Raw genomic sequence first — 17,979 nt, 5'->3', positions numbered from 1 at the left:
ACCAGAATGTTCCAGAGTCGGGTATTATCTGTTTTAAAACTGCCATCTGAAAGTCTGGCATATATATACATTTAATCGGTAGGTTTTCACATAATTACATACTTTTAATAAAATTCTATAAATTAAACTGATAGCATTCTGACCATCACGTAGGGATTTTATAAAATCTGTTTGTGTTCATAAAACTAGTCATGCACTGCGGTAATATAACACAGCCCATTGTCAGGACTTAGTACACGACCTCGTACTGCTATTGATTTTTAAGCGGGAACTTTGATTTTAGACATGGTACACGTTGACCATGCGATGACTCAATTGTTCCACTTTCAACTGTACTGCTTTTGTTCAGTATCGCGGCAAGTATGATACTCACTTTGATGTAGTATTTGACCAGCTTCCATGTGTATTACTTCCATGGTTGCATGAAGGTTTTTTTCAAGAGACATCAGCTTGTGATGCGCAGAGTGCAATAGTCTTTTTCTAAAAATAGCACTGAAAAATAATCAATAGTACCCGGTAATTGATTTACTAGTAATCAAATGGCAAGAATCTTTGTATGAATATAAGGGTGCATACCAGTAAATGCTTCCATTGACTTTCTGTCCGTACAATCAGGGTCCAGGAAAAAATCATTTTCTTGACTTGAGAGCGACTCGGCTCTTTAAAACTTACACTTTCTACCAGTTGAAGGTCAGATAAAGACAGCCAGTACAGAGAAAACATACAGTGACTTTTAACAGGAAATTGCCGACTAGATCACCCAATAGGCCATACAGCTTATATCAGCTTGAAAATAACTCACTGCTCCTGAAATGTAACACATTTTGAAAGCTAAGCCAAATCTTCATAAAAAGTCGGATCCGGCTCATTTTTCATAGACAATCTGTCAATCTCTAATACCCCTGGAGACCTAAATGAGGATTAAATATGAATCGGGCCTAATATTTGGGTTATAAGCTTTTTTAAATGTATTACTTTAAGTGTTATGCCACTTTACCACTTTTCAAAACACTTATTTTTCCTCCAAAGGGTATAAGAGATTCCTATTTACTGGTGTGCACTCATAAATCTATCGAATGCATGAGGCCCACATTTTTCACTCACAAGAAAAAATTCCTGTTATTTTATAACATTATTGTTACTAAAAATGTTGGGGAATACAAGCAAATATGAATACATCAACCCGCAAGAAAAATGAGCACGTCAGAAAGTACTGCGCCAAGTGCCCGCCCGTACATTATACATGATTAATACACTCCTGCTATTTTTCTAACATTTGCTCCAATTGGTTCTCACTTTTGAAGAGTGTATAAAAAAGGTTTATAAAACATTTGAACAGTTTTAGAACATTTTACATATTTAAAAAGTTGCCACAAATGGTAACATAATCATATTTCAAAATTTTGTTGAATGTTGCAATAACAGGATCAACTGTCAACATTGTTTTTAATATGGAATGTTTTAAAATGTTTTTCTAATCTTTTAATAATTGAAAGTTGTTAAAATGTTTTATAAACTTTTGACAACTTTTAAAATGTTTATTTTGTGTTTGCTGGGTATACTTGTATGATATATATTTTAATAGATTATTGCAAAACTTGATGATGTGAAATCCAGTTATGTTTACCCATGTATATCCTAAACAAAGAAAGATATGTCATAATTGGAATTGGCAGCCTGCATCTTTGTTTTCGATGATTCAAAAACCCAAGGAAGATGCATATTAAAAAGTTGCAATTTACTCCATTGCATGCCCTATTGATTTGTACACAACAAGAGAACTGGTGTCATTCTTTCCATTGATTAGCTTATTAAATCTAGCGTTGTGCTTTCATTGATTAGAGCATAAAATTGCAACTTTTGATTTTGTTCCTTCAAGGTTAGGTTTTAGATCACCGTTTCTTAAATTTTTTCTTAAACATTTGTCTTTGTTTAGGACATACAGGGGTGAACATAACTGGTATCTTAATTCTTTTGCATACTGTTTCTTGAGGATGAAGTTGATATCAAAAGAAAACAAAAATACATTTGTGTTTTGTACAATGCTTTGTATTATGAATCTCATATTTTATGTTTTTATCAATAGAGCCATCAGCCTTTTGCCATCTTGAGCATAAATAGATACATTTGCATTCCCCTTTTATATTGACGGCCCCTATAGTTTGATCAGAATTAGCTATTCCTTGGGCATTGAAATGAAATGTAAAACCACAATATAAGATACAGGTAGGGGTCAAAAACTGCAAATGTAATGATGGCCTCAAAGTACCGACAAGTTTCTGGAAAAATAAAACATGAAATAAAATTCAACCTTCAATTGCTTTGAAACAGGGTAACAGCCACCATCATGTTGGCTGCATCACTATTGTATGCAGGGTGGAATGTAGGATCATATAGTTTGATCAGCTGGTAATTGGCGGAAATTGTTAGGCTTTTACCACTATGCTGAAAAGTAGACCCATGTTAAGAGTGATATAGTGGACGTTTGGTCTATATTTTGCGTGTTAAATAAGTAGACAAAGTATAGAACTTGAAATAATAATTTGTCATACTTCTGGCTAGTTAGTTGTCACAAAACAATTCTTGAAACAAAATATAATGATATCAATCTGTGATGTTTTAAGGCCCTCTCATTACAAACTGATCAAACTATAATTGATTTTATAGACCAGTTACTTAACTAGTTGGTATGCTTCAGCCATAAATGGGATAAACAGCCTTGACATCGATATTCACACGATTATAAATATAAATATGAAGTCAAAAATGATATCATGTCATCATAAAAAAATATGCGACACCATAGATGGGGTAAAATAGCCTTGACATCAATATTCACACGATTATAAATAATAATAAGGCAATAGAAATAAATTTGTTTGATCTTTCGATCCACCATCAATGCTTGGTCGATCTTTATGAATTATGAAACAAATCTTAGTATGTATTGATATTGTCCAATATAAATTTAGCATTCTCATTAATTAGTTGTTTAGTTCATTAATAACAAGCATCGAATCAACATCGATGGTCGATCCAAAGATCAAAAAAATTTGGTTCTGGTGCTTAAAGATAAGGAAGCTGAAGTCAAAAAGGATAACTTGTAATTATAAAAAAACAAACATGCAACATCCTTTCCAACCTTACTTTTTGTCTCGCCTGATAAGGCAGGAGACTATATAATCACTTTTCCGTATGTATGTGTGTGGGGGTGTGCGTGCGTGCGTGCGTGTGTGTGTGTGTGACAAATTTGATTAAAGTTTTGGTTTTCGCCTATTTTCTCGGAGACTAGGAGTCGCACGTTTCTCAAACTTGGTGGGTGGGTGCATCTTGACCCGAGACAAAACCGGTTTGTATTGGTTAGTGGGTCAAGGTCACTGAGGACCTCTAGAGGTCATCTGAGGTCAAATTAGTAAAAACTGTCGTATGGGCATGAAACTTAGTAGGTACAGACAACATCTCAAGCCAAATTTTTTGAAGGTCATTTCAAGGTCACCAGGGGTCATCTGAGGTCAAATTAGTAAAAACTGTCGTATGGGCATGACACTTGGTAGGTACAGTCAACATTTCAAGCCAAATTTTTTGAAGGTCATTTCAAGGTCACCAGGGGTCATCTGAGGTCAAATTAGTAAAAACTGTCGGATGGGCATGAAACTTGGTGGGTACAGTCAACATTTAAAGCCAAATTTTTGGAAGGTCATTTCAGGGTCACCAGGGGTCATCTGAGGTCAAATTAGTAAAAACTGTCGGATGTGCATGAAACTTGGTGGGTACAGTCAACATTTAAAAGCCAAATTTTTGGAAGGTCATTTCAAGGTCACCAGGGGTCATCTGAGGTCAAATTAGTAAAACTGTCGATGGACATGAAACTTGGTGGGTACAGTCAACATTTAAAGCCAAATTTTTGGAAGATCATTTCGAGGCCACCAGGGGTCATCTGAGGTCAAATTAGTAAAAACTGTTGTGTGGGTATGAAACTTAGTGGATGCAGTCAACATTTAGATTCAGGGTCACCAGGGGTCAAATTAGTAAAAACTGTTGTATGGGCATGAAACTTGGTGGGCACAGTCACCATCAGCCAGATAATCATGCCTAGCCTATAACCGCCAAATTCATTTACCTCTACCAAAAGTAATCACAAAAGCAGGCGGTTGCGAAAGCAGGCGAGACTCGTGGTTCGAGAACCGCCTTGTGTAATTCTGTGATCAGTGATGTCAAGGTTATTTGCTAATGGACCCCATCTACAGCTGACACATGCCAATGGTCTATAGACTACTATTCGTAACATGATATTCCCCCTACCATTATACCAACTATACATTCTATGGAATGTCCCCAGGCCCGTAGCCAAAGTCCACTTTTCACAAAATTGCCCCACCCCTTGGTAAAAAGTCCACCTTTTCAAAATCAGCATCCCCCACAAAAAATCCTGGCTACGGGCCTGAATGTCCCAGTAGTAAGATTTTTCTGAGGGTGTCCAAGAGGAGCTACTGATTTTACTTTAGGGGCTGTGCAATAATTATGAGCTGGGGGGGATAAAATTTCCAAATGGTCTGCCAAATAATGCTTGCCCCCCCCCCCCTCTTGGCCTGCCAAAAATCACCCCCTTGGCCTGCCAAACATCTTTGCTCCCCTTTTGCACATGCCAAATAATGGGAATCCCAATGTGCAAAACTGCACATTTTCGTTTCCATACTGTTTTCCTATATAAATGTGCAAAACTGCACATTTTCGTTTCTGTACTGTTTTCCTATATAAAGCCTTTAGAGCATTTTATTGAAAAGGCGCCACATGAATGTGTGCCAAAATTGCTTCCCCCCCACAGCCTCTCAGCTTGCCAAACATTGCTTCCCCCTTTGCCAAACATTGCTTCCCCCTTTTGGCCGCCAAATATTTCTTGCCCTCCCCCCCAATTTTACCCTTCCCTAGGGCTCATAATTATTGCACATCCCCTTATAGACAATCAAACCAATGCAATAAACAACAAAAGAGCAAGTTTTGTGTTCAAGGAATTTATTTGACCTAACTTATTATCTGACTCATGTATTGTCAGAATTAAATGTCAAAGTACATGAACAAGCGAACATTATTTTAACACAAAGGGTGGATTGGGGCTGCCTCCCTCTAAACAAGGGGGGTTCATAGAACTATTTAATATCAGTAATTTATAAACGTATTTAATATGAAGTTAAATTGAAATTATTCCGGGAAATTATAGCAGAAACTTTGATTTGCTAATTTTTGTCACTTAAAAATATTTTGCTGTGAATGAACTATATGAAGAAAGAATTTGGTAATCAGTGGATAGCTTTACACACACAACTAAATTGACAGTCATGAATAAATTATGATTTTTTTTGACTCCACAAACAGCATTTCATGTGAAAAATAAGAACATGTGAAAAATAGGAATGTTATAAACTTGCAAACAACTTAAAGGAGGATTTCGTGATCCTAGCATCCTCTTTTTATGACATTCTTCAGTAGATATCCAAGAAAAAATCTTATTCCCAAAATTTCAGTTGATTCCGATTTTGCATTTGTGAATTATGCATGATTTAGTGTATTACACTGCTCCATAGGCCACTGTTGTAATTTCGTGAAATTCAGATTTGGCGATATTTTTGCTAAACGAATGAATCGGCAAGAAATATTTGGTACATAAACATTATGTAGCCAGAGGTATCCAGTGGTATAAAAATCTCAACTTTTTTTGAGAAAAGTAGGGGGATGAGGCTGTGGATCACGAAATGCCCTTTTAATCTTAAGTCACACATTTATTTGGAATGTTGTTTGCATTCTGGAAAAAAAACCAGTCAAAGCAGACTCACAAATTACTCACAATACTATTCAGTAACCATTCCTTTGTGTTAAACTACACAAGGGTCAGTCCATGTCAAAACAGACTGAGTGTACACCCACCCTCTTGGATTTTGCTCTCCTTTGGCTCAGGGTACCTTTCATGGACCCCTAGGTGAGGTCACAAGAAAAAATTCAAATTCAATTTCGTTTCGAATGGCGGGCCATCTAAGTTTGGCGACCTTGGCCAAAATTGGGAATTTAAGGTGTCCAAATGACAAAGCGCTCTCTTTGAGAGGCATTTTCTTCTTAATTAAATCAGTTGTGACCCTCTTTTTGAATGTGGTCACTCACTGGCTGTGTCTGAAATGCCTAATGCCAAAAAAGATTGATTTGAATTTCGTTTGGGATTTCAGGGGGTCAAAATCGGCACTTCAGTGCTGTTCAATCAAATTATCTTTGATTTTGAAGGACCCATGATAATGTCACAGTGCACTTATAGGTCCTAATTATGTTCAGAATGGATTAACCATGTGCCAATGTCTATGAGCAATTCAAAAAAAGAGAAATTTTTTAGACCCCCTACAGAATTTTAGGCCCCCTAAAGTGGTTCAGCCACAAATGGCGCTTAAAATCGGCAAATTTTGACACCTAATAACTTTAGGTGTACACCAGATATGAATTTCTAGTCTTTTGCATCTGAAAGAATGTAGTCTAATGTTACTAGGAACATAAGATTTGTTTTGTATTTTTGTGTTTTGATACTAAGTTGATGGTCCCAAAAATCCCAATTTTTGACTAATAATTCCGATTTTGCATTTGTGAATTATGCATGATTTAGTGTATTACACTGCTCCATAGGCCACTGTTGTAATTTCGTGAAATTCAGATTTGGCGATATTTTTGCTAAACGAATGAATCGGCAAGAAATATTTGGTACATAAACATTATGTAGCCAGAGGTATCCAGTGGTATAAAAATCTCAACTTTTTTGAGAAAAGTAGGGGATGAGGCTGTGGATCACGAAATGCCCTTTTAATCTTAAGTCACACATTTATTTGGAATGTTGTTTGCATTCTGGAAAAAAAAACCAGTCAAAGCAGACTCACAAATTACTCACAATACTATTCAGTAACCATTCCTTTGTGTTAAACTACACAAGGGTCAGTCCATGTCAAAACAGACTGAGTGTACACCCACCCTCTTGGATTTTGCTCTCCTTTGGCTCAGGGGTACCTTTCATGGACCCCTAGGTGAGGTCACAAGAAAAAATTCAAATTCAATTTCGTTTCCGAATGGCGGGCCATCTAAGTTTGGCGACCTTGGCCAAAATTGGGAATTTAAGGTGTCCAAATGACAAAGCGCTCTCTTTGAGAGGCATTTTCTTCTTAATTAAATCAGTTGTGACCCTCTTTTTGAATGTGGTCACTCACTGGCTGTGTCTGAAATGCCTAATGCCAAAAAAGATTGATTTGAATTTCGATTTAGGGATTTCAGGGGGTCAAAATCGGCACTTCAGTACTGTTCAATCAAATTATCTTTGATTTTGAAGGACCCATGATAATGTCACAGTGCACTTATAGGTCCTAATTATGTTCAGAATGGATTAACCATGTGCCAATGTCTATGAGCAATTCAAAAAAGAGAAATTTTTAGACCCCTACAGAATTTTAGGCCCCCCTAAAGTGGTTCAGCCACAAATGGCGCTTAAAATCGGCAAATTTTGACACCTAATAACTTTAGGTGTACACCAGATATGAATTTCTAGTCTTTTGCATCTGAAAGAATGTAGTCTAATGTTACTAGGAACATAAGATTTGTTTTGTATTTTTGTGTTTTGATACTAAGTTGATGGTCCCAAAAATCCCAATTTTTGACTAATAATGTACAGGTTATGGGTACAAAATGTCAATTTCAACATACCCTTTTTCTATTTTTGATCACTTTATAGCAAATTGTCTTATTTATCCTGTTATTACATAGTTAACAACGTCCGATTTTGGTGTCTAATTATGTTTTCTTGCATGAGAAATACAACTACGCAACTTAAAAAACTGTACAAGGAACCAATGACCTCCTTATTACAATATGGACGCTTTTGGCAGCCATGTTGCAAAAGAGGATCATCGGTTCCTTGTATAGTTTTTTAATTTGCTTAGTTGTATTTCTCATGCAAGAAAACATATATAATTAGACACCAAAATTACCAAAATCAGACGTTGTTAACTATGGTCAGAATTCAAAAAGGTTGTTGACCTATGAACATTTTTCGTCATAGCGCCCTCCTGAAAGGTCTGACACATAGCAAACGATACATTTTTGGAATCCTCATGAGTAATTTGATATATTACTTGACATAATTGGGAGCATTCTGAAAATTTGACCCCCATAACCTGTACTTTGCATGTGCATCGTTGCCAGGAAGTGCATTTTGACCCCTTAAAAATCCATACAGAGGATTAGAAAGTAGTTTTTCTTATTACTTGACTCAAGAGCAACTTGAAATATCAGGATAAATAATACAAATGGCTATAAAGTGATCAAAAATATAAAAAAATATCATACTAAAATTGGCATTTTGTACCGTATCCTGTATGCATGGCTAAATGACTATTTTTGAAAGCGTCAACTTAATACTAAAACACAAAAAATACAAAACAAATCTTATGTTCCTAGTAACATTAAACTACATTCTTTCAGATGCAAAAGACTAGCGCCATCTGTGGCTGAACCACTTTAGGGGTGGCCTAAAATTCTGTAGGGGTCTAGAAATGTCTCTTTTTTTGAATTGCTCATAGACATTGGCATATGGTTAATCCATTCTGAACATAATTAGGAGCTATAAGTGCACTGTGACATTATCATGGGTCCTTCAAAATCAAGATAATTTGATTGAACAGTACGAAGTGCTGATTTTGACCCCTCTGAAATCCCAACGAAATTCAAATCTATCTTTTTGGCATTAGGTATTTCAGACACAGCCAGTGAGTGACCACATTCAAAAGAGGATCACAACTGATTCAATTAAGAAGAAAGTGCCCTCAAAGAGAGCACTTTGTCATTTGGACCCCTTAAATTCCCAATTTTGGTTGAGGTCGCCAAACTTTGATTGCCCGCCATTCGCAAAGCGAAATGGAATTTGAATTTTTTCTTGTGACCTCACCTAGGGATCCATGAAAGGTACCCCTGAGCCAAAGGAGAGCAAAATCCAAGAGGATGGGTGTACACTCGATCTGTTTTGACATGGACTGAGCCACAAACATTAAAATATAAAATACAAATTAATTAATTTAACTAATTAATTAGTAATCCAATGAAAATAATTAATTAGTACATTGACTTGGTACACATCAAAACCTGCAGGCTGAAGGCGACTCATTTTGTACTAGTAAAAGACATAATAGCAGTGGCGTAGCCAGGGTTTTGGTGTAAGGGGGAAAAGCCAAAGTTTTGTCCTCATTTAGGGGGCAAAGCCAGATTTTCGTCCCCATTTGCCAATTTTTTGTCCCATTTTCGGTCATTTGACTCTTTAACATCCACATTTTGTCCCTGAAAATTTTTTTGGGGGGGGGGGGCACTCTGCCCCCTTGCTACTCACTGCACAATAGAGGTTGCAAGCAACAAAGAAACTAAACAGAACTAAGGGACCTATCAATATTGATGCCAAGTGAAATGGGGGAAATCAACATATTTGGACAAAGCATTTGCTAAAATAAATTATTACTGCTTTTTCAAATTCCTGCATTAAAAAATTGTATTCCTCCCTCCTTCCTGAAAAAACAAATAAGTGCACTTTTTTCTTCTGACAACTTAATTTGTGTTCCCCAATTTTTCCCTGTTCCTTCCACCATAAAAATTGAATGGTCCCTATTAATATTATTAAAATTGTAACACATAAGGGGCTGTGCAATGATTATCTTTCTCCCTCCCCAGACAAAAAAAGGGGGGGGGGGGACAAGAGGCCTGCAACTAAGTATAGGAATGTATAAATGAGTTCAACAATAGCTTACTTGGTTACTGTTCAAGTTATAATGACAATTTGGATCTAGTCAGATTTTCCACTCCTCATGGATCAACCCAATCAAGTACTGTGTGCATAATGGGGGCAAACACGGGTGGCACTAAAATATGTTGAGGGAGCATGTGAAGAGAATGGGGCAAAGTTAATTATGGAGGGGAGGGGTAACCAAGTCAGTTATTGTTAAGTCAGCTATTCAGTGTTGGGGGGGTAAATTGGAGACCTTTCCTAAAACATTTAGCTCCATATCAGGGTATTTCCCATTTTTTAGATATTTTGACTGAGACCAATCCCAAGAGACTGGAGGTAAATACCTCATGCACCCCTCCCCAACATCGCCACTGGGGAAAATACAGGGAAGCTTGAAGGAAGCCAATCGCAATATCTCAAGGTATGATCAGGGACAGATTACAGGGCTAGCTTCCCCTTCATCACACAACCCTGTACAATGTAAAACTAGCCATCACTCAATCAGATTTATGATAGTAGGTTAAGTCAAGAACTGCTAAGGTTGCCAGTAACTCAATTATTCCATACAATTGGGCTCATTATGAAATGGTTCAGAAACAGCCAGCCAGTATGCCCTCACAAATTAGGCTACTCATAGGGACAAAGAATACCGTAAAACCGTAAAAGTGGACATTTTCACCCAAATTTATTTTTGTGCTTTTCATGTTTGAAGTAGCTACCGCAAAACAAGCAAAGTACCAAGTATAGCCCCACCCCATTTGTAGGTGATTTTTTTTCAATACTTGAATTAAAAAACAAAAACAAATCCAATGCATTTTTAAATCATTAACAGACTATGAGTATGACATGAAGAATTATACCTTCGCATATTAAAAACGCAAAAAACTTCTTTTTTTTAGTCAACCATGAATGACCCTAGCAGTTAGCTCTAGGTCCAGGGACACTCCAAAACTGAAAAAAAAAAAAAAAATTTTTACCTTCTACATTTTTTGAAATATTGGGGGGACTTTAATCAAAGGTGGGACTCGCCTTAGTACGGTAGTTCAAAATTGGTCAATTGCAAAATTATTCACGCACAAAAATTACTATATTTACTGCACTTACTAGTTATTTTTTACTATTTAGTGCAATAATTTATACCATATTGTCAAAAATATTTAACCAAATTTTAGATTATTTCACCAGATCCTGCACCCCCCCCCCCCGTGAATACCCAAAATTACGAAAATTTCCACTTTTCCCTGCAATTTTGCACAAAATTGGTTGATTCCCCCCCCCCCACCGAACAAATTCCTGGCACCGCCACTGCTCCCCATGCAAAAAAAACAACAACTTTCTGATGCTACTGGGCTACATTTCAGTGACCTTTATCAGTACAAAACTGGCTTAAAAGCAACAAGTAACCAAAATTCATTCAAATACATCATTCTTTCACTCATTTTAGATGTGCTCTTTAAAGTTAGTAAAACTACTAACATTTAGCAATTTAGAAAGCTTTCTTGGGCTACATAAAACCATCAAATATCACCCTGATTTAAAGAGTAAGGGTTGTTGTGGCAACACAGTGACTAGTTTCCTGTTCTTAATTCAATTAATTTTTTTTATCACAGTGCCATGGAAATCAGCCAAACTAGAAGGTAAGTCTCACTCAATCTTCTGTTAACTTGTGTATAATTTGCATCGGGGTTGTTGATTTTTTATATTCTTTTAAAAATTAAAAATCTTATTTTTTTTTTTAAATCAGATTTTTTTATTTGAATCAATTTTTTTTTAAATTCCAAGAACTGCCATACCCCCATGATAAAGTCAAAAGAGTACCAGTGGAATACTAGTCATATGCATAATCTTACCAGGTATTTACAAAAAATCAAAACATGTTTTTGGACATGAAAATTTCATACAAAAAATTTGGTAAAATCATGGGAAAAATCCTGTTGAATTCTGCACCTTGAAGATGAATTTTCAGCAATAGATAAAGTGACATCGTAGAGGTATTTTAATTGTATCCAAAAGTTGTAGAAACATTAGGATTGTTGAAAAACAGTTAATTTAAGAAAGAAATTAACTTGCATTTAATCAAAAATGGTAAAAAAATGAAAAAAGTTTTAAATCGTGATTTAAATCATTGATTTAAATCGGCGTGATTTAAATCAAACAACCCTGATTTGCATTATGATTTCAATTCAATCTCAGATTGAGTGTGTAAATTTTTTTGCAGGTCTTGGTATCCTTGATATTTTGCTTGGTTCAGGTTGTTTAGATTTAACTGGTTGAGATATGTTAGGTATTAGTTTACTTCTAGCTGCCAGAGTTGAGCCTTTTACTGATGATGGTGTCACTCGCTTGTCCACTGTAAGAATAAAAAAACCCAATAATTCATTGTTATTAGCAGTCTGATTAAATCGGACTAAAGTCGGCAATAATGAAATTGAAGTATCAGCAAAAATAAGATTAGGTACTGTGCAAGTTAGTAGGCATAAAGAAACTTGTCAACATTTCTGAATTTGGTATAAATGGATTAGACCATGTTGCACTATAATTTGTGTGTGTGTGTTTTGTGTGTGCTTTTCTCCCAGTGCATGTAAAATAAATACTGCAGTGGCTTTGAATGATTTTCAACATGGGGTGGGGGGTCTGACAAACCCAAATTTTGTTGATAACCTGTTTTGGGGTGTCGCCTGGGGGGAGCACATTCTCCTTCAGAGTCAGAGAATTTAATAAATAATAAGTAAAAAAACCCAGCAAAACTAAAATTCTATTCTACTAGACTATATAATGTAGATTGGAGGATGTTGGATGCATTTTACATGCTAAAAAAAGCTTCAGTGGCAATAGAGTGGATTAAGAAGTTTCCTTTCTGTCGACAAAGAGGCAAACAGTAATTTTTTTGAGAATTGCGCCTTTTTCATAGTGTAAATGGAGTCTATTATTATCAGGGATGTATAAGTAGCAATGAGAATGTGAGGGATTGCCCGGATCGGGGAATAGGCTAAGGGGCATCACCCCCTAATTTTTGTTTATGATGAAATATCATTATTCAATTCTGGAAATGTACAACAACAAAAATATATGTAAAAAATGTTTAAACAAATCAGCCATTATATACATACCTCTTTGTAAAGCAAGCTGTCTTCTGACACTTGCTTTACAGCCATAGTTTCCTATTAAATGGATCTGCCACTGCTCTTCTGTCTGCAGGAATGTTAGGTTACATAGAGGGCATCGAGCCATGTTTTCTGGCAAAACTAGGAAAATTGACAAAAATAAAGAAATTAAGTATTAGAACTAAACAAGTGATGCAATCACACAAATGAGAAATAGATTTGGTTTTCAATGCTCTCAGAAAAAATGTCCAAGTTTCTGTCATATTGCAAGCTTTAAAAATGACAAAATCATCAATTCATTTTTCCTGATAAGAAATTAATTTTGAATGATCATTCTACACAATTAAAGTGGGGCAGCACCAAGGGGGAAGGAATGGCCCCAGTTACAATCCTTGCCTACCAGTTAAAGCCATAATGTATGATCTTATAATATGAAATTGGTTAATTTTTTTCAAACCTGATTTTTTTGCATGTTTACACATGTCCCAACTTGCACCTAAATGGAATCGGCCAAAGTTGTTGTCTTTGTAGGTCAACAGAGCAAAGTTCGACATATTATCATAATTTAAAAATTATGATAATATGTCCTCCCATAGAACTGCATGTTAAATGGCCAAAATAACCAGTGGGGTTTCTTTCACTTTACCATGTTATTTCAACTTAAAATGGACAGCAAACCTTCCAGGTAGTTATTACTAATATTATTTCAACATTTTAAATAAAGAATAACAAAATTAAAATTTGACGGAAATCATACATTAAGGCTTTAAGCAATCAGCTCATGTACCTTTACAAAATGTTGCACAAAAAAAAATATTTTTTTTTGCTCTGTAAAGCACATCAAGACTTCTGTATGATGCGCTATATAAATCTCTTTTATTATTTATTATTATATTGTTTTCAGCAATTGATATATTGACGTAATTTCACAAAAAGCCATATCAACATGGGGTTTTCAGTTTCTGAAAGCTCTAAATGTCCTCTTTTTAAATGTATGTACAACTCATTTCCGACCAAGGTTGACATGTGACTCATTCCCCTTGATCATGTGACATAAATTTGAACACTATAAAATTGGAATCCAATCATACCTGAGCATGTCTTGTGCTTTTCAATCACAGTTTTCTCTTTGACTTGATGACATCTAGAACATTTGGCAAATTTATCATGAAAAATACATTCTGATAACATGTGCTCATGTAGTCCTGATATCTCAACCACCTGTTGAAGAAAGGATGAACAATTTTAAAAATAAAAACACCATCATTGGATATCAGTTATTTTCCCCTCCATGAATCACATGCAAGCATGACAGAGTCTAATTTCTTACAGTTTAATTGTGTGGCTGTACCCTTTTTGCTTATCATGTGCCTCAATATATACCCCTCGATCCTCTTCATCAAGACAAATTTGGCACCGAAAAACTCTTTTAAGCAGATTTTTTTTTTAAATCCTGTTTCTCCCAATACCTAAGTCCCCCTTTTATTTTTCACAAACTTAAAATACACTCCATTTGGGTACATTTTAGTTGAAAAATATAAATTTCTATATAGGAGTTGACAGTATTATTATGCATTAATTCAAGCAAAATATCACATGGTGGGCCAAGATGTACATACTGGCACCTTGGCAATTTTCTTACAAATTGATTTTTAAATCAATTTATAGCATTTAAAAATGCTATAACAATTTTAAATGTTTTCGCTTGTTTTCAATTTAGGTAATTTCAAGTTTTCTATAAACTTGCACACTATATAGTTTGATCAGTGCGTAATCTCCGGGAATTGTTAGACTTTTACTACTACTATGCCGAAAAATAACCTCACAATTAAGAGTGCTATATAGTTCACCTGTCTGGTCCATATTGTGCATTTTAAAGAATGTATACAAAAGTATATGACTTGAATTAATAATATGTGACATGATCAAGGGGAATGAGTCGCATGTCAACAATTTTCAATTAGAAGTTTTTTTACATCATTTTCTGGCAGGTTATGAATGCTACATTTTGATGCAAACCCCATCAAAATCGGACATCTGGTTACCGAGTTATGAGCAATTTATCAATGCCTGAAAACAATATAAAACACAAGAATTTGAACACTGTTTTGCCAATATCTCAAAAACAATATTAGCAACATTAGACTCATTCCTCTTGATCATGTCACATATGTGATTACAAGGCCTGCTGATTACGAGCTGATCAAACTATAAATAAGCATTCTGGTGCATTTAGAAACAAATGTGACAAACTTAGGAGAGGAGTGTAAAAGGAAACATAGCACAAAACCTTCCACTTTTAAAATTACTGAGGGATGGCTAATCTGGTTGGTTATCTCATCATATATAGCATAACTAATACAAGCCTCACCTGCTTACAGCTAGAACATGGCATCAGCATGGGACACAATTGCATGAAATGCTCATCCATTTCACTCTGCGTTTGAAAAGCGCCATCTTCTTCCCCACAAAACACACACTGATTATCGATGGCATAGTCACTCCCAAGTTGTATCGTCCCTGCAGCACTGGGAGCAAACGGTGTTCTTGTGGACAGCCTTGATGGGTTGGAGGGTAAGATCAAACTGGGAGCTGTTAATGAGGACTTCCGTGGTTGGGCACGTTTGGGTATCCTGCTCACTGTTTTGCTCGGAGTACCTGGAAAAGGTATCCTGCTCACTGTTTTGCTCAGAGCACCTGGAAAATAAAAGTAAAAGTAAACGTAAAAGTATAAAATAAAATAAATGTTGACATTTACATAAAGTCTCTCACATGTATGAAAGCGCTTTACATTTATTCCGCTGTCATTCGAATATGTCAGCTGCCATACAATGCCTAAGGCATGCTCATATCTTTGGGTGGTGCTAAATAGACAATATTCATAACAGCTTCCCCATTTCACCCTTGTAAGCAAGGTAAAGCACCTGAATACACAGTACAGCATGGGGAGAGTGTGGCCTAATGGTTAGGGTACTTGCATTTGGTGCAATGAGGGTCCCAGGTTCAATTCCTGGCGATGGTAACTTGCTGGGATATTGACTTGGAAAAAGTTTTTAATTGGCAACATCTTTAGGTTACATTCAGACTTCTACATTCTCCATGGTGTATTTAGAGTTGTGTATTGAACTGTGATGAGAGTACTCTGTCCTCCAGAATGGACATTATGTTGTCGGTCTCATGCAGCTATACCTATACATATATCTCACAGAAGAGTAGGGTGTTAACCCCCAACTGTCCCACTCCACCCTGGACCCCAATGGAAATAAACTACCATTTGTATGCTTTCTTGAATTATCCAGGGTTATTGTCAAACAATCCAAATAAACAGCAAGATATTTGTACCATATAAATCATTTGTCATGTACAACAGTATTAACAAATCATAGTCATATAGCAAAATGTCCTCTTTTTAGCATTTTGAACATGCTCGCTGTGGAGGAGGTGTAACGACCCCCCTACAGCAACATTACATGAAGGAGTGTGACCCAATCACCAATGAAAGAGAGATGGGCACTTCGTTCACTGTTTATATACAGGTTCGCCTCCTTTACTTTTAGTATTTTGAACAAATAACATATTTAATGGTTTAGAAAGTAAAACAATACCCATACAAGCCTAGAAAAATTTGTGCATGGACTAAATAAGTACTGTGGAAAGCATGAACCAGTTCCAGTGTAGTACAAACTGATTTATGTGTGTGGGCACTACCAGTAATTTTCAGTGGAATAATTCCTCACCTGTCACTGGAGTTGTCTTGTCTGGAATCTCCTGAGATTAAAAACATAAGAATCAAGAAAAACCTGTCACAAACTACAAGTATGTTTCACTGAGCAGCTTCATCAAGAAAGGGTCATAATGGAACATTTTCTAAACATTAAGCATTCATACTTTCCTCATAAAAAACCCATATACCATAAACTAAAAATATCTATAATTCCTATAATTTCTGTTTTCAAAGTTCCCCTAGAATCAAGCCAGTTTGTAAATTAGTAAGAACATTTACTCAGGACTCACAGAATCGTGTGCCTGGTGACCTGTGATATCCAAAAATACAACGTTGGGCAATTAAAAACACAGACCCATGTCCAGTGGGCAACTTAAAAAAATGTGCATATCAAAATCTTCAGAGAAGAAGACGTGTGCATACAATATGCACATGAATCTAATTTTATGTAAATGTTATACATGTCTACATGCCTCCAGTTAATTCTGCCCTGTATGTCAACCAATTTCCCTTGAATTAGTAATACTAAATAGAATATATGAACTTACATGGTTTGCCAAACTTTCTTCATGTATAGAAGCTCTTTTAAGTTTTAAGTTTGCAATTGCACGCTGCATGGAATTAATATCCTCCTCCTCCTCATCACCACCACCACCATCACTACCACCACCACCACTACCACCACCACCACTACCACCACCATCAGACTCTGTTATGATTGGCACTTGGTTTGAGGTCCCTTCTAAAGCTGTTCCACCTGCCTCATTTAATTCAGCATGGCTATCATCTGGATACTCATGGTTATCAGGTATAGACATATTGGCAAGGGTCTTGGCCTGCAATCAATAGTTGAAAATAAAATTGAGTTGAGGGTTGCAAAATGATATTTGGGATGGTTAAAAAGGAAAGATGACAGATTTTGTTAAGAGAACTGTTTTAGAATTATAATGATGTATATAGCGGTAAACGTAACTAGAAAGCAAAATTAAACTTCTACGCTACTCAAATTTGGTACACTCATTGGAGCCCTTTCACAAATCTTCAGAGCAATAACATCCGATGAAGACCCCAGTTGACCTGGTGAAAGCGCTCTGGTGAGTGTTCCAAATTTGAGTAGCATAGAAAATTAATTTTGCTTTCTGTTTTAGAATTCATTTTACCAACAAATGTTGAATTTAGATTAGAATTAGGAGTATGATTAAGTTTAACAGAAGGATGCATGGTGTTGAGATAGACATGCATTAGGATTAGAGATGAATTGAGAAACACCGATAAAAAGGCGATAATACAATAATCTGACTCACTAATAAATTTTTTTTAAACTGATTATTAATGTGGTTAAGGTGGTTTCAAAATTTAGTTAC

At 35.9% G+C, this 17,979-nt stretch overlaps 2 protein-coding genes across 3 annotated transcripts in view; both read right to left on the bottom strand.

Annotated features, from left to right (window-relative positions):
* Nucleotides 1–11,882: 11,882 nt before the first annotated feature.
* On the bottom strand, nt 11,883–17,247 carry LOC140160296 (centrosomal protein of 104 kDa-like). Of its 2 annotated transcripts, none has more exons than XM_072183568.1 (6): nt 17,164–17,247; nt 16,629–16,659; nt 15,263–15,588; nt 13,983–14,112; nt 12,898–13,032; nt 11,883–12,137 (listed from the first exon to the last, which is right to left on the bottom strand). In XM_072183568.1, the coding sequence occupies exons 1-6, from the start codon at nt 17,230–17,232 to the stop codon at nt 11,977–11,979; spliced, it is 852 nt and encodes a 283-aa protein (XP_072039669.1). In that variant the 5' UTR covers nt 17,233–17,247; the 3' UTR covers nt 11,883–11,976. The 2 variants fall into 2 exon arrangements, with proteins under 2 accessions (XP_072039669.1, XP_072039670.1); XM_072183569.1 differs by having other exon boundaries at nt 11,885–12,137; nt 15,263–15,549.
* Nucleotides 17,237–17,979, bottom strand: part of LOC140160021 (centrosomal protein of 104 kDa-like) — a 26,219-nt gene continuing 25,476 nt past the window's right edge. Inside the window, exons 15-16 of the mRNA XM_072183289.1 lie at nt 17,280–17,451; nt 17,237–17,247 (exon numbers count right to left, since the gene is read on the bottom strand). Of these exons, the coding sequence (XP_072039390.1) occupies nt 17,237–17,247; nt 17,280–17,451 (183 nt within the window). The remainder of the gene's footprint in view (nt 17,248–17,279; nt 17,452–17,979) is intronic.

Source organism: Amphiura filiformis, chromosome 9 (genome assembly GCF_039555335.1).
Source record: "Amphiura filiformis chromosome 9, Afil_fr2py, whole genome shotgun sequence".
In the NCBI taxonomy this organism is placed as follows: Eukaryota; Metazoa; Echinodermata; class Ophiuroidea; order Amphilepidida; family Amphiuridae; genus Amphiura; species Amphiura filiformis.
This window is presented reverse-complemented; position numbering and strand designations above follow the sequence as displayed.

Bases quoted from the DNA above. Each gene is read 5' to 3' on its own strand.
- LOC140160296 (XM_072183568.1), bottom strand. From the start codon at position 17,232: ATGCAGCGTGCAATTGCAAACTTAAAACTTAAAAGAGCTTCTATACAT. The intron at 14,113-15,262 runs GTGAGGCTTGTA...TTTCTTCAACAG, and splicing joins CATGTTCTAGCTGTAAGCAG to GTGGTTGAGATATCAGGACT. The intron at 13,033-13,982 runs GTATGATTGGAT...CAATTTTCCTAG, and splicing joins AAAGCACAAGACATGCTCAG to TTTTGCCAGAAAACATGGCT.